Source organism: Stenella coeruleoalba, assembly GCF_951394435.1.
Source record: "Stenella coeruleoalba genome assembly, chromosome: 6".
NCBI classification, from domain to species: Eukaryota; Metazoa; Chordata; class Mammalia; order Artiodactyla; family Delphinidae; genus Stenella; species Stenella coeruleoalba.
This window is the reverse complement of record NC_137151.1, coordinates 56,756,651-56,771,164: the sequence shown is the minus strand read 5'-3', so window position 1 is coordinate 56,771,164 and position 14,514 is coordinate 56,756,651. Positions and strand designations below refer to the sequence as shown.

Genomic DNA, 14,514 nt, shown 5'->3' with positions numbered 1-14,514 from the left:
GTAGAGTTAATAAAAGCTACAATATATTGAGCACCTTCCTTGTACTAGGCGCTGTGCTGTGCAGTTTTGTTGCTTCTTAATGTTCACAACAACAGTCCAATGAGGTCGTTATCCCTTTTTGCCTGAGGAAATACAGGAAATAAGTTGTCCAAGGTCTCACCACCAAGATAAAAATACAGGTCTGTCTGACTTCAAAGTTGTGTTCCTTCTGCTACTTTCCGTGGCCATTGGATGGTGAGTTCGAAGAGAAAGAACTATGTGATGAAATTACAAGCAGAAGTTAAAATACATTACAGTGGTGGTGTCTTAGAGAAAGTGGTGTAGATAGATGGCCTGAATCTCAAAGGATGAGCAGTGGATAATGTTGATGGTCTGGAAGTGGAAACGGAGGAATAAAAGTCTTTTCTTCTGAAAAGAAGGCAGCAGAGGTGTATGGAGAAACTGAGATGGCTGAGTACTCTTTCTCAGGAAGAGGATCTAAGGGTTTGCTCCACATACAGACTTTCAACCAAGCACCTTGTTTTCAGGCCCTTCCTGAGCCTTCTTCCTACAAAATGCCTTTCCAATTCCTGAACTTTTCTAGACTTCCTTGCTATTTTAAAATTTAATTTAATTTTACTTTATTTATTTTAATTTTTATTGGAGTATAGTTGATTTACAATGTTGTTAGTTTGTTAGTTATGTTAGTTTCAGGTGTACAGCAAAGAGAATCAGTTATACATATACATATATCCACTCCTTTTTTGATTCTTTTCCCATATAGGCCATTACAGAGTATTGAGTAGAGTTCTGTGTTATACAGTAGGTCCTTATTAGTTATCTGTTTTATATATAGTAGTGTGTATATATGTCAATCCCAATCTTCCAATTTACCCCTCCCCCCCGTTACCCCCGGTAACAGTAAGTTTATTTTCTATATCTGTAACTCTATTTGTTGTGTAGATAAGTTCATTTGTACCCTTTTTTTAGATTCCACATATAAGTGATACATGATATTTTAGACTTCCTTGCTTTTTAAACATTGGAATCATACTGCAGATACATTTTTATAGTGAGATTTTTAAAAATTAATGGTTTACTGTGAGCATTTTCCCAAAGCAAAGTGCTTGTTGTTAAAACATCCCTCTCCAACTTTAAGCCACCATAATGGGAAAGTTCTAGATTCCTACCCGAGTTCAAACCAAGGTAGTCACATGTGTAAGACAAGAATTTATAAACAGCAGGAAGGAAAAAAAAAAAAAAGAACCTATATACAAAATAAATTGTATCTTGAGATGCCTACCCTCAGGCTAGTACATCTTGGATGGTTTAAATGTAGCAGTATGAGGCCAGAGAAAAACTCCTGACTCCCAAATTGAGATAATTTTAAGTAGCCCATTGTATTAATTAGGTTATTGATTCAGCTGCTATAACAATGACCTGAATTATCAGTGGCTTAACAAGATTGAAGTTTATTTTCTCTCTCTTTACAACCTGAGTGTGATATGTTGGCTTCACTTAGGATCCTTTTATCTTGTTGCTGTTATTCCTAGGCTGTTTCCATTGTTTACACAATTGATTGAAGATACCTCTACATTTTAGCCAGAGGGAAAGAGGAAATGTGGTCCAGGGAGCACACTCTTTCCTTTTAAAGGCATATTTTTGCACATTTCACTTCTGCTCACACTTCATTATCCAGAAGCCACCAGAAAACTGGGAGATAGTGTAGCTTGGTGGCCTGTAGTCTGTGCTGTATACGAAGCTGAGGTTAAGTACTGGAGACAACGAATGGGCTCGGCCATATTCTGAGCTTAGTGAGATGGAGGTTGTTGAATTTAGACTAACATAGCTGGCTGTTTGTAGTAAGCCATTCTTCTACTTGTTTATATTAAAAATGTAATTCAGGGAGTTCCCTGGCTCTAGGTCTAGTGGTTAGGATTTGGTGATTTCATTGCTGTGGTCTGGGTTCAATCCCCGGTTGAGGAACTGAGATCCCGCAAAAATAAAACCAGGTAAAAAGTGATTTTCCCTGTACAGACCTAAGAGAATATGGAAGGTTAATGCCTTAATGTTCCTTTATTCACTGGAATTCAATAACATCTTCACATCCTTTCTCCATTCTGGCCAGTGAAATCAAGGTCTTAACAGGCCTACTTTTGCTTCTAATGCTAACTAGTGAAATTCCAGAGGCAAGGCTGAAAAATACACATCTTTATAATGAATAACACCAAAAGATAGAGATGAAGGAGATGACCCTCTACAGCAAGAGAGGAAGAAGTATGGTTCTGTTTCATAAAACTAGTTCAAAGAATCTGCTTTGATGAAGTGTTAAATTAAAACGTTCATAAAAATATCAATCTTGTTTTCTTGTGCAATAGGAAAACTTATCTGAATATTCATAATCTAGCAACTTCTTTTCTTCTCTGTTCTTGAAAGTATATTTTGAACAAAAAGATCTTGTAAGACTCTTACGACTTATGAAATTGAATTGTTACTATATACTGCAAAGATAACCTTGAAAGAGAACTTGTAATTCTGATTGGTTTTCTTCCTTGATAGTTTATTGCCTTGGTTATTAGCATATGTAATATGCTATAATTTACATGTCTGAACTACTAAACACCTAAAGACTTGTAACTTTGCTCTGTCAAATCAGAAGGGAATCAGTGGCGCATTTTCCTTTTCCCATATGGTACAATGGTGAAAAAGAAATTCCTATCACGCTAGTCAATTTCTTATTTGAACAAAGACCAAGAGCCTTATGGCTAAATTAACAAGGGAAATTGCCATTCTTTTTCTTTTGTGAAAATTTAATATCTAATATCTTTATCTTTAGGAATTCATGAAATTAAAGTTATTTAATAGCGTATCTCTTTTTCCACATAGACTGCCCTTCATCCACCTGGGTTCAGTTCCAAGACAGTTGTTACATTTTTCTTCAAGAAGCCATCAAAGTAGAAAGCATAGAGGATGTCAGAAATCAGTGTACTGACCATGGTAAGGAGCTTTTTCTGTTTTGTTTTTTCACAGATCAGTAAAGAGTGTTCACTAATTTCTTTAAAAAATAGTTTTGTCGTATCTCACTTTTACCTTGGTCCTTGTAATAAATGGACAGCTTTTATTCTATAAGACACAAACAGTGGAATTGGGGTATACCCTTGAGCTGGAAGACAGTTGTTGGACCACACTGCCCAAAGCAGAGTGACAGAACCTTAGCAAGAGCAGGGTGTATTTAATGTAAGTACTCTGTGTCAGGCACTGTTCTTAAGCACATAATATACTTTAACTGGCTTTAATTATTACAGCAAACCTATCAGGTAGTAAATTATTAGCCTCCTTTTATCAAGAGAATAAAACTAGTTCAGTTATTTGTTAGAGGTCACACAGGAAATCATTGGCACAGCCAGGATTCAAACCAGGGACTGTCTGATTTTAGGACCAGCGTTCTTAATCACTCTTATTCTGCCCTGACAGTACTGTTTCAGGCATGCAGTGGGGGCAGAAGTTAGATTACATGGGACTGTGACATGAGACGGTGGTAAAGAAGCATACCGTTAAATAAAAATTTAAAAAAGGCTATGTATTTGCTACATGATATGCTCAGTATTCTCTGGGAAATATAACTTCACATTTTGAAATCTTTTAAATAAAAATGTCATTTTAGAAAAGGTGTGCTTGGGTGCTCGTTATATATTTGGCTGTTTGGCCCAAAGTGCATCCTTGTTGTTAAGCCTCTTATTGTGATACTTGTCAGCTCAAACTAAAACGATGGTGTGAATTACCATGTTTTTCCACTGAGATATCTGTGATGGTGAGATGAGAGTCCTTGATTATTTAAAGGTACTTTTTATTACTGTGTGAGATCTAAAAATCTCTTATTTCATTAAATTTTGTCTTAAGCATATTCATAACACCAGCATTTAAAAATGTGCTTTACTGGGACTTCCCTGGATGTCCAGTGGTTAAGACTCTGTGCTCCCAATGCCGGGGGCATGGGTTCCATCCCTGATTGGGGAACTAAGATCCCGCATGCCACAGGGCACGGCCAAAAAATACATAAATAAAAAATAAAAATAAAAATGCCCTTTATCTATTTTCTGACAACCCACCAATTAACATTTTGGAAGAATATCAAATTGCTTTAATTAAAATCATATTCTCTTATTATAGAAGGAATAAATGTAAGCATAGGAGTGTTAAATCCTACGAAGTGCCACGTACTACTCAGTACATATTTTCCTTACTTGCTAAATGGTGTTGAACATTGGCTCTTTGAAAACAAGACATTTCCGACATGCTAATATGGTTTCACTCCAAGGAAATGGAGTAATAGGAATTTTGCTGGTCTTCCAAGATTTTTATTTATATATATATGTATGTACGTATGTATGTATGGCTGTGTCGGGTCTCTGTTGCTGCGCGCGGGCTCTCTCTAGTTGCAGCAAGCAGGAGCCACTCTTCATTGCGGTGGCTTCTCTTGTTGTGGAGCACAGGCTCCAGGCGCGCGGGCTTCAGTAGTCGTGGCGCACGGGCTCAGTAGTTGCGGCTTGCGGGCTCTAGAGCACAGGCTCGGTAGTTGTGGCGCACGGGCTTAGTTGCTCCGCGGCATGTGGAATCTTCCCAGGACAAGGCTTGAAACCGTGTCCCCTGCATTGTCAGGTAGATTCTTAACCACTGCGCCACCAGGGAAGTCCACAAGATTTTTTTAAAGGGTGTTTCCCCAACAACTATTTTCTATCTCTTTTTTAAAAACCATTTATGTCAGGTATACTTGGACATAAACACAGATTTCAATAAACAAATTACATTGGAGGCTTAGAGCCAAGAAAAGACATGTTCCTGTACTCCTATTAGCTTGTATGAACCACAAGGTCAGATTTCGTCGTCCAGCTTTAATACTTAACTTCAGCAGTTAAGCAACTGCATACTCTACAGAGGCATAGTTAATATTTGTTGACTGACTTCCTCTACAACTAAACTGTAGTTAATTGTATTTGCTAATTTTTTTTTTAGAAAAAGAAGCAAAATGAAATTGAAAACACCCAGCAACTTTGAGGCCTAAGTTTTGATTATTTGAAGTCCATTAACTCTACTTGTTCAAGTAGAGTAGCCACTTAGGAATTTTAAATCGTTGTATATAAATTTGCTTATAAAGTTTATCTTGTGTCTAAAGAAAAATGTCTTTTTTCCCAGTTAAATATTTATAAATTCAGTTTGTCTTACTGATTTGATTTTTTTTTAATTTCTCATACATTTCTGATAATCTCATCATTTATTTGATCATCCTCTACATTTGCTTCCACTCTGGAAATATCCATTTCATTGATGAATCAGAAAATTAGCTAAAATTGGTTAATATTACCATTACTTTTTTTGGCTAGGGTGGTGTTTTGGTTTAGAACAGTAGGTGGACATGAGTTCAGTGTTTGCTATAGATGAAGAAGGAAAAGCATAAGGAGTACTAGGACATTTACATTTGGATTTATAAAATCTTCACAGGTGTACAAAATCCTATCTTAAACCTATAATTAGGGGTATAGAAAATAGGTGACTTGTTACCTTTTGGACTGCTGAGAGCTATATTTAGAAATATTCCCAGTGCTTTGTGGTAATTTACTTGATGTTACTTGTACTTATTTTGGGTACTGTTACGTTCATCTAGGAAAATAACTGTGAGAGGCTAACATTTTTCTTATTTTGCAACATTTACTTTTGATTTAGATATTTTCATTATAATAGAACAAATAAATATTTCCAGTCTTTCCTTTTTGTGATCTGTGTATGAGCTATGTCACTAACCATAAAAAGAATTAAAGACCCAAATTACATCTCAGCAGGTAGCATCACTGGTAATGCATTGTAAAAAAAAAAATTCGCTTGAGCACATGTGTTCTTCAGGGATTTATGCTATCATTTGTTAAAGAAAATTAAAGTGTGTCTTTTTTCCTGACATATTAATTTAAGTTTATACAGTATTTACTTAAATTGCAATGTTAAAAATCATTCAAGTTCCATTGGCTGACACAAGGTCAGAGAAAGGAATGAAAATCTCATCTCTGAACACCTAAGCCTAAACTCTAACCTAGTTAAATATTTCCCTTGAGGATTTTTCTAAAATGGCATTTTGGTTACATTTCACAACTAAATACAAGTAAGTATGAGGGTAAAACAGATTAAAAGTCTGTATGACATTTAACAGGACGTGATAGCAGCTAGAACTGATAAGAAAACCATAATAGAATTTTTGAAAATGGAGCTATGACTGAGAGAGAGAACCTTGCTGAATTCTAACTTTGGATTAAAGTATTAAGTATTTTAGAGGCTTCCCTGGTGGCGCAGTGGTTGAGAGTCCACCTGCTGGTGCAGGGGACGCGGGTTTGTGCCCCGGTCCGGGAGGATGCCACATGCCGCGGAGCGGCTGGGCCCGTGAGCCATGGCTGCTGGGCCTGCACGTCTGGAGCCTGTGCTCCACAACGGGAGGGGCCGTGGCAGTGAGAGGCCCGCGTACCACAAAAAAAAAAAAAAAAAAAAGTATTAAGTATTTTAAAGGTCAGTCTTATTTTTTCTTTTCTTTTAAAAGTTCTTAATTACACGATTAGTGCACAGTCGCTATACAGAAAAGCACATATGCAAATATTTTAAAAATAAAATTACCCTAAATTGTACCATCCTAAGGAAATGTAATAACTATTAACATTTTGGTGAGTATCCTTCTAGACTTCCAACCCCTCAGGCAGATATATTTTAATAAATATTTGATATATATGTATATATACATGTATATACTATATGTACATATATATTTCCATAATCTACATTTTCCCTTAAACATATTTTTCCATGGCAGTAAATATAGAATGTATATTTCCTAATAACTGTACACTATTCCTCTATATGGATATGCCGTAATTGATTTAATCCTCTAATATTGGTTATTAAATTATTTCCAGTCTTCCAGTGTTGTAAATGTGATGATCATCAATGATTGTGCCTATCTGAGCAGAGCCAACGATTGCCTTGCATACATCTTGCCAAATTGTCTCCAAAAAGGTTTTACTAATTTTTACTCCAACTAACCACTTACGAGTTCCTATTTTTCTACACCCTAAGCCGGCACTGTTTAATTGGCACGTCTGAAACTCTTATTTTCATTCTTTTACCAGTGAAACTGCATTTTTCACACACTTCTTGTGTTACATTTCCTTTCGTGAGGGTGAATTGTCTTTTTTTTTAATTGAAGTATAGTCGATGTACAATACTAAGTTACAAGTTGAACAATATAGTGATTCACAATTTTTAAAGGTTTTACTCCATCTTTGGTTACTATAAAATATTGGCTATATTCCAGTGTTGTACAATATATCCTTGTAGCTTATTTTATGCATAATAGTACCTCTTAATCCCCACCCCTATGTTGCCCCCTTCCCCCATCCCTCTCCCCACTGGTAAGCACTAGTTTGTTTTCTATACGTGTCTACTGCCTTTTTTAACAGTCTGAGACCAGTTTTTTTTTTCTTCTGTTAAGGTGTTTGCCTGTTATTTTTTATTCATAACAGAGCTTTAGTCTGCCCAGTTTTTCTTCTTTAACAGTATGGTTTGTTTGGGGGGAGATTTTAGGTCCTGTAGTTTTCTTTTCCCCTGTAGTTAAATTTATTTTTTAAGCCTCTTTTAGAAGATGTGAAAGTAATTGCCTAATACAAATTTTTCTTACCACGTCATGACCTAATGGTCCTTTCTCGTCTCCATATATCTGTTAATTACCAAAAAGTTACTGATTTTAGAGTGGTGTCATAAATACAATGGCCTATTATTTAAGTTTCCTATAATTTCTCAGTGTGTTCCCTGGATCGGCAGCATCAGTGTCACCTGGGAACCGGTTAGGAATGTAAATTCTCAGGCCCCATGTTACTCCAGCTAAATCAGAAGCTCTGGGTGTAGGAGCCAACATTGTTTTAACAAGCCCTCCATGTGATTCTGGTGCACACTAAAGTTGGAGAGCCACTCATCCAAGGCAGTATTCTCAAGTTTTCGGAAGTTTTTGTTAAGTCAGGATGATTTGGGAAGAATGTAATTTAATAATAGGAAAGACTTCCTCATCTCTCCATGTAGTACCTGGATTAGTCGTAGTACCCAAAGCTTCCAAGATAACTTTAAAAATGTTTAGGATCAAACTAACACACCATTGTAAAGCAATTATACCCCAATAAAGATGTTAAAAAAAAAATGTTTAGGATCAATGACTTCTCCTTGGAAAATTAAGAAAATTTTAACTTCTAAAATTACTGAGACTGGAAAGTCATGTTTCTTAGAAACATTTTGATGTTTATTCCTCACTTAGCTGAGTACAGCTGAAAGGATGTATTTTTCCCAGGGGTTAGATGTACCTTCCCCACCAGATTTCTGGTTGCTTTTAGGCTCTGATGTCATCATTCATTCTTCACTTGCAAAAACATGCAATATCATGAGAGAAACGAACTCCATTAGCGTTTTCTCCTAAGTGTTATCCAGTTAAGACAGTGGAATGATTTTTTTTAATTTGCAAGAGAATCTTTGTTGGGTAAAGAAACAAGATTAAATATATCTGGGAAAAGTGAAGTTATTGCTAATATTTTATAGGCTGCTATGTAGCTTTTAGATTGAAAGGCTAGAAAATGTGAGACATAAAATATATGTGGCTGCTGCTCCTTACTCAAACCAGGTGAGACAGTACTAGGAAATATCAGCTATCCAATGAGAACAAGGACCAAGGACCTCCTTTATCACTTTCCCTAACCAGGACTTCCCTAAGGGCAACCACAGAGGAAAATATGGGAAGGCATAGGCTTCAGGCAGCAGGCACATGGCCAGTTAAGTGAGGCCGGTCAGAGACCGCTTGTTACTTGAACTTCACTAGGTCTTGGGACTGTTCTGGCAAGTTGCCCTGGTAGTTTTCAGCTCTCCTGAGTGTGGTCAGAGCTACTCCTCCCTATAATTGTGAACTGAGGGCAGGAGGGGCCATGACTGCTAGAGGAAGGGGCAGTGAAAAGTTGAGATGCAGGAAGTGTGTTCTACTGCTCCAGCCTTCCCATGATGTTTTCTTTCCGTGTTGTTTACGAGATTAGTTACTAACCCTAAGTGAATGAAATAAAAAGTATGATTCTGTTCAGTTTATCACATTATCATTTTACTTTTCTCATGAGTATATCGTCTCTTCAGAAATGTGCATGTCTTTTTCAAGCTTTTTTAAAAGGATGTAAAATATAATGTATTATAATAATGTGTAATTTGTATATACTTCATGTGATTTTCATTGATTTGGGGAACATGCTGATTTCTTCTCCCTAAAATAATTTCAGGAGCAGACATGATAAGCATACATAATGAAGAAGAAAACGCTTTTATACTGGATACTTTGCAAAAGCAATGGAAAGGCCCAGATGATATCCTATTAGGCATGTTTTATGACACAGATGGTAAGTGATATTTATACTTAAATTGTTTCTTACATTTTTTTCTTAATGTTAGTAAAACTGATAACTTTCTTTTAGATTCTTCAATTCTGTAGTTCGCTATTTCCTGTGGTTTCCAGGGACTGTATTTTCAGTATGCACCCATGTACCACAGCTTTGCCCTGAGCAGCTCAATGTGTGTCACATATGAAAGTTAAAGTTGATTCTTTCATCTGGATTAAAATATGGTTCTAGACTCAGTATTTCTGTAATATGGTAGGGTAATAAAAATTGGTACTAGTGTCAACAATAGGATAAAGATAGACAACTGTCAGGGTAATACTATGTAAATGTATTTACTGTCACTGTTGAAAATAGAAAGTACATAATTTTCAAAATGAAATGAAATTACTAAGGTTACCATTAACATTTTAACTATTTTCTTGACTATTTCTTCATGAAAATTATATATATATTTTAATCACAAATGGGATCTTCTTCAGAACCTTTTTGAACCAGTATCCTTTGCCTGAGTACAGGATATATTCCTCCTTCTAATTTAAATCCTACAATCAGAAGTTTAGACCAGACATATCTTAGTAACTTCCCACCTTTAAAACTAGACCCAGGAAATCCCTGGTGTCCAGTGGTTAGGACTCCATGCTTTCACTGCTGAGGGCCCGGGTTCGATCCCTGGTTAGGGAACTAAGATCCCACAAGCCATGAGGCGTGGTCAAAGAGTTAAAAAAAAATAAAGCTAGACCCTTTCTTTGACTTTCTTTTAACACATTTTATACTGTCATAATGTTAAAAATTTTCCTTAACTGACAGATGACAGCTTCAAGTGGTTTGACAAGTCAAATATGACATTTGCTAAGTGGTCAGACCAAGATGATGGCGAGGATCTAGTTGACACCTGTGCCTTTTTGCACACCAAGACAGGTGATTGGAAAAAAGGAAATTGTGAAGTTTCTTCTGTGGAAGGAACCCTTTGTAAAGCAGCTAGTAAGTATAATTGAAGGCTTTTTTCCATTCTAAGAGAGGTGGGGAAAATAGGACTGGTTTTAAAATAATTTTCTTTGTGATGTGTGCCTCAATATAAAGAGGAAGTAAGACTTCAGAAGATACTGGGTTGGTTTGCTCCCAAGACTCTTGGAAGTCAAATATGTAATCCTATTACATTTCAGAGGTAGGGCCAGATCATGTGAACCAGGCATACTTTTATTCTATCTGCTTATTCTTAGAGCTTCTAAGAAGTCAAAAATTTCTTATGTTGTTCAAAGGAATTATAATAGCCTCTTTGTGATTTGGTTAAACAGTGGAAGTGGTGAAAAATAATCATGGCTGATTCCAGAATTCTAATGTTAGTGTAAAAAGAATTTGATTCAAGGACATCTTTGATTAGGCCAAGAAAAATTGCATCATAGTTTATAATTTACTCTGGATTAAAGTATAAGTTTTCTTCTCTCACATCACAGTGCTTTCTAATGAACAAAATTATCCTGTCCCAAAATATTTTCATATTATTGTTAAACATTAGTTTTTATGTTGTAGAAAGAATTGTTTTCTCACTAAAGACATTTAAATTTCAAAATACAATTTTGGGTTGCTTGAAACAAGACAGAAACAGACATTTCCCGCATTGCATCCTTAATATTCCCCCCTTCTACTCCAACTGCAAACCAAAACTGTACATCTGCCTCCGATTATTTCCTTTCTTTACATCTGGAACTACATACAATTTTTTTTTTTTAAACTTGCCCCAGCAGGGTTTTTGACTAATCAGTCACACTTTTATGGTAGTAGCATTTGACTTCCAATATTTGTTGGATTTTTAGAAAGTTGGTTCTTTTCATATACTATGCCTCAGGGCACCATTATATAAGCCAAATTTTTAATTAAACTATAACTTCAATACATCAGAAATAGTGAGCAAGTCTGTACTACCAAGGTAAGGTCACAATTGTATACTTTTACTGTTTCTACAGACTTTCCAACCCAAATCCTCTTATTTCCCTCACTTCATCACACTGTCTTTTTCTTGAGTTCCCTTATTCTTTTTCCACCAACTGAGCTAATGAGTTTTTACCTCTCTACATCCTTTTTTAAAAAAACTGAGTTCAAAACAGATAATACAGACACATGACCAAGCAACAGAAATATGGGTAATACTAAGCTATTAAAGGGTTCGTTTTAAACTACTTTGAAAGTGTTTAGAAGCATTCTTAGAATAAGGCATACTTAAATTAATTATGATTTTCTTTTGTATTCTAGTCCCATATGAAAAGAAATATTTATCAGGTAAGTATGGTCTTTTGTTAAATTTTTCCCACAAGAAAGAATATATTAAGATTCTAGCATATTAAAGTAGTACTGAAGACCTCTTTAATTATATGACAGTGTAAAGTAGAACAACTTTTATAAGAATACAGAAACACTTGACACTTTAAATATATCTGCAAGTTATGTATGAAATGAACATTTTTTTAAAACCAAATTCTATCTCCTCATTGCTCCATTATCTGTTTTTGTGGAAAATGACTGCATCTTTTGTTAAAAAAATTTTTTCTTATAGCTGTAATTACAGTTCATGAAGAATCTGTCTTAGGGCTTACTAAATGTATTTTTTGGGAAAGGAACAGGTAATATATTTACATGGTTCCAAAAGCAAAACTATATAAGGCAAACACTGAAAACTCTGTCTCCTTCCATCCTATTCTACCTGAACCCTTATTGGGCACTAATTCAGTTTCTTCTTTAAATGTCTAGTGTTTCTTTTGCCAACATAAACAAATTAAGAGATATGACTTACTTTTTTATTCACTAAATCTCTCTCCATATCATTACCTATAGATAAATCTTCATTCTTTTTTACAACTGTATACTGTTCCATTGTATAGATACATTCAATTATTTACCAACTCCAGACCCCTACTGGGTTGTTTCCAAACATTTGCTATTATTACAGTGCTGCAAGGAATGAATCACCTTGCACAAAAACATGTTTATCTTAGATTCCCTGAAATATAACTGCCGTATTGAACGTGAATATGTAACTTTGATCAATACTGATAGTTTCAGAGAAATTGTACCATTTTGCATCCCCAAAAATAATGTGTGAATGCCAGTTATGAAATTTTTGCAAATTGTGTAGCAGTTTTTAACCTCCATATTTTTGATGTGTAATTAACTGAGGATAAAATGCACAATCTTAAATGTACACCTTGGTGGTTGCTTATGTATAAACCTGTATAACCACCACTCAAATCGAGATAGAACATTTCCATCACACCACAAAATTCCCGCATGCCCCTCCCAATAAACGCCCACCCTACCAGCATCCACCCCACAGGCAACCACTTTTGCTTTCTATCATCATAGGTTAGAGTTGTTTGCTCTTGAACTTCACATAAATGTAACTTTTTCAGTCAGAATATTTTGATTCATCAGTGCTGCACATATATATTGTACTTTTTCTATTGCTGCATACTACTTTATAAACACACCATAATTTGTCCATTCTCCTGTTTATGGATATTTGATCATTATTAGTCTGGCATGAATGTGATCGTACTATGAACATTCTCATACTCTTTTTTTTGGACCTTTGTTCTCATTTTCCTTGAAACAGCCATAGGGTAGCTAATAATGTTTAGCATTATTAGAAATAATTTTTCAAAGTGGTTGAACCATGTTAACATTCCTGCTGACAAGTTCCATTTGCTCTACGTCCATCCGATGATGGTCTTGTCAAATTTTAGCCATTCAGATGGGTATGTAGGGTGATCTTATTTTTATTTTTTTGCGGTACGCGGGCCTCTCCCGTTGCGGAGCACAGGCTCCGGACGCGCAGGCTCAGCGGCCGTGGCTCACGGGCCCAGCTGCTCCGCAGCATGTGCGATCTTCTCGGACCGGGGCACGAACCCGTGTCCCCTGCATCGGCAGGCGGACTCTCAACCACTGCGCCACCAGGGAAGTCCGAGTGATCTTATTTTAATTTCCCTGATGAAAAATGAAGTTGAGCACCTTCACACATTTATTAGCCATTTGGATATCTTCTTTTATAAAATGCCTATTCTTTTGCCCTTATTTTTTCCTTAATATCATGATTATTCAGTTTGGAGCTTGCTATGACAGAAGAGGAGGAAAGGAGTGTTTATGGGTTCACTGGGTTCATGTGTATATAGGAGAGTTAAATCCTCACTCTTCTATAAGATGAATATAACATCTAAAAAAAAATCAAGCAAAGCACCACCTCACACTCATTAAGTTGGCTATCAAAAAGAAAAAAGAAAGGGAAGAAAGGGAGAAAGAAAGGGAGAGAGAGAAAGAGAGAGAGAGAAAGGGAGGGAGGAAGGAAGGAAAGAAAAGAAAGAAAACAGAGGGACTTCCTGGTGGTCCAGTGGTTAAAACTCTGTGCTTCCACTGCAGGGGGCATGGGTTTGATCCCTGGTTGGGGAACTAAGATCTCACATGCTGCACGGTGCAGCCAAAACCAAACCAAACCAAGCCAAAAAAAAAAAAGAAAACAAAATAACGAGTGTTGACAAGAATGTGGAGACCGTGGAACCTCTGTGCACTACTGATGGGAATGTAAAATGGTGCATCCGCCGTGGAAACAGTACAGGAGCTTCCCCCAAAAATTTAGCATAGAATTACCATATGATCCAGTATATACCCAAAAGATGTGAAAACAGGGACTTGAACAGAATTTAAACAACCATGTTTATAGCAGTATTATTCTCAGTAGCCAGAAAGGTGGAACCAAATCAAGTGTCCATCTACAGATGAATGGGTAAGTAAAACATGGTATATACATAGTATGAATATTATTCAGCCTTAAAAAGGCAATTCTGACACATGCTACAACATGCATGAACCTGGAGGACACTAGGCTAAGTGAAATAAGCCAGTCACAAAAGGACGAATACTGTATGGCTCTAATTATTTGAGGTACCTGGAGTAGTCAGCCTGAGAGACAGAAGGTAGAATGGTGGTTGCCGGGGAGAGGGGGGAATGGGGACTTAATATTTAGTAACAGTTTTCAGGTTTGCAAGATGAAAGTTCTATAGTTGAATGGTTGTGACACAGCACAACAATGTAAATG

General features: G+C 36.3%; 1 protein-coding gene across 3 annotated transcripts in view; it reads left to right on the top strand.

The window, feature by feature from the left end:
* Positions 1-14,514, top strand: part of LOC307187647 (CD302 antigen) — a 128,857-nt gene that overhangs the window by 113,404 nt on the left and 939 nt on the right. For 2 of the 3 annotated variants that reach the window (XM_079924023.1, XM_079924021.1), the window contains 4 exons: positions 2,866-2,976; positions 9,315-9,431; positions 10,239-10,412; positions 11,682-11,708. In XM_079924023.1, coding sequence (XP_079780149.1) covers positions 2,866-2,976; positions 9,315-9,431; positions 10,239-10,412; positions 11,682-11,708 — 429 coding nt within the window. The remainder of the gene's footprint in view (positions 1-2,865; positions 2,977-9,314; positions 9,432-10,238; positions 10,413-11,681; positions 11,709-14,514) is intronic. The other variant, XM_079924022.1, reaches the window with a different exon arrangement.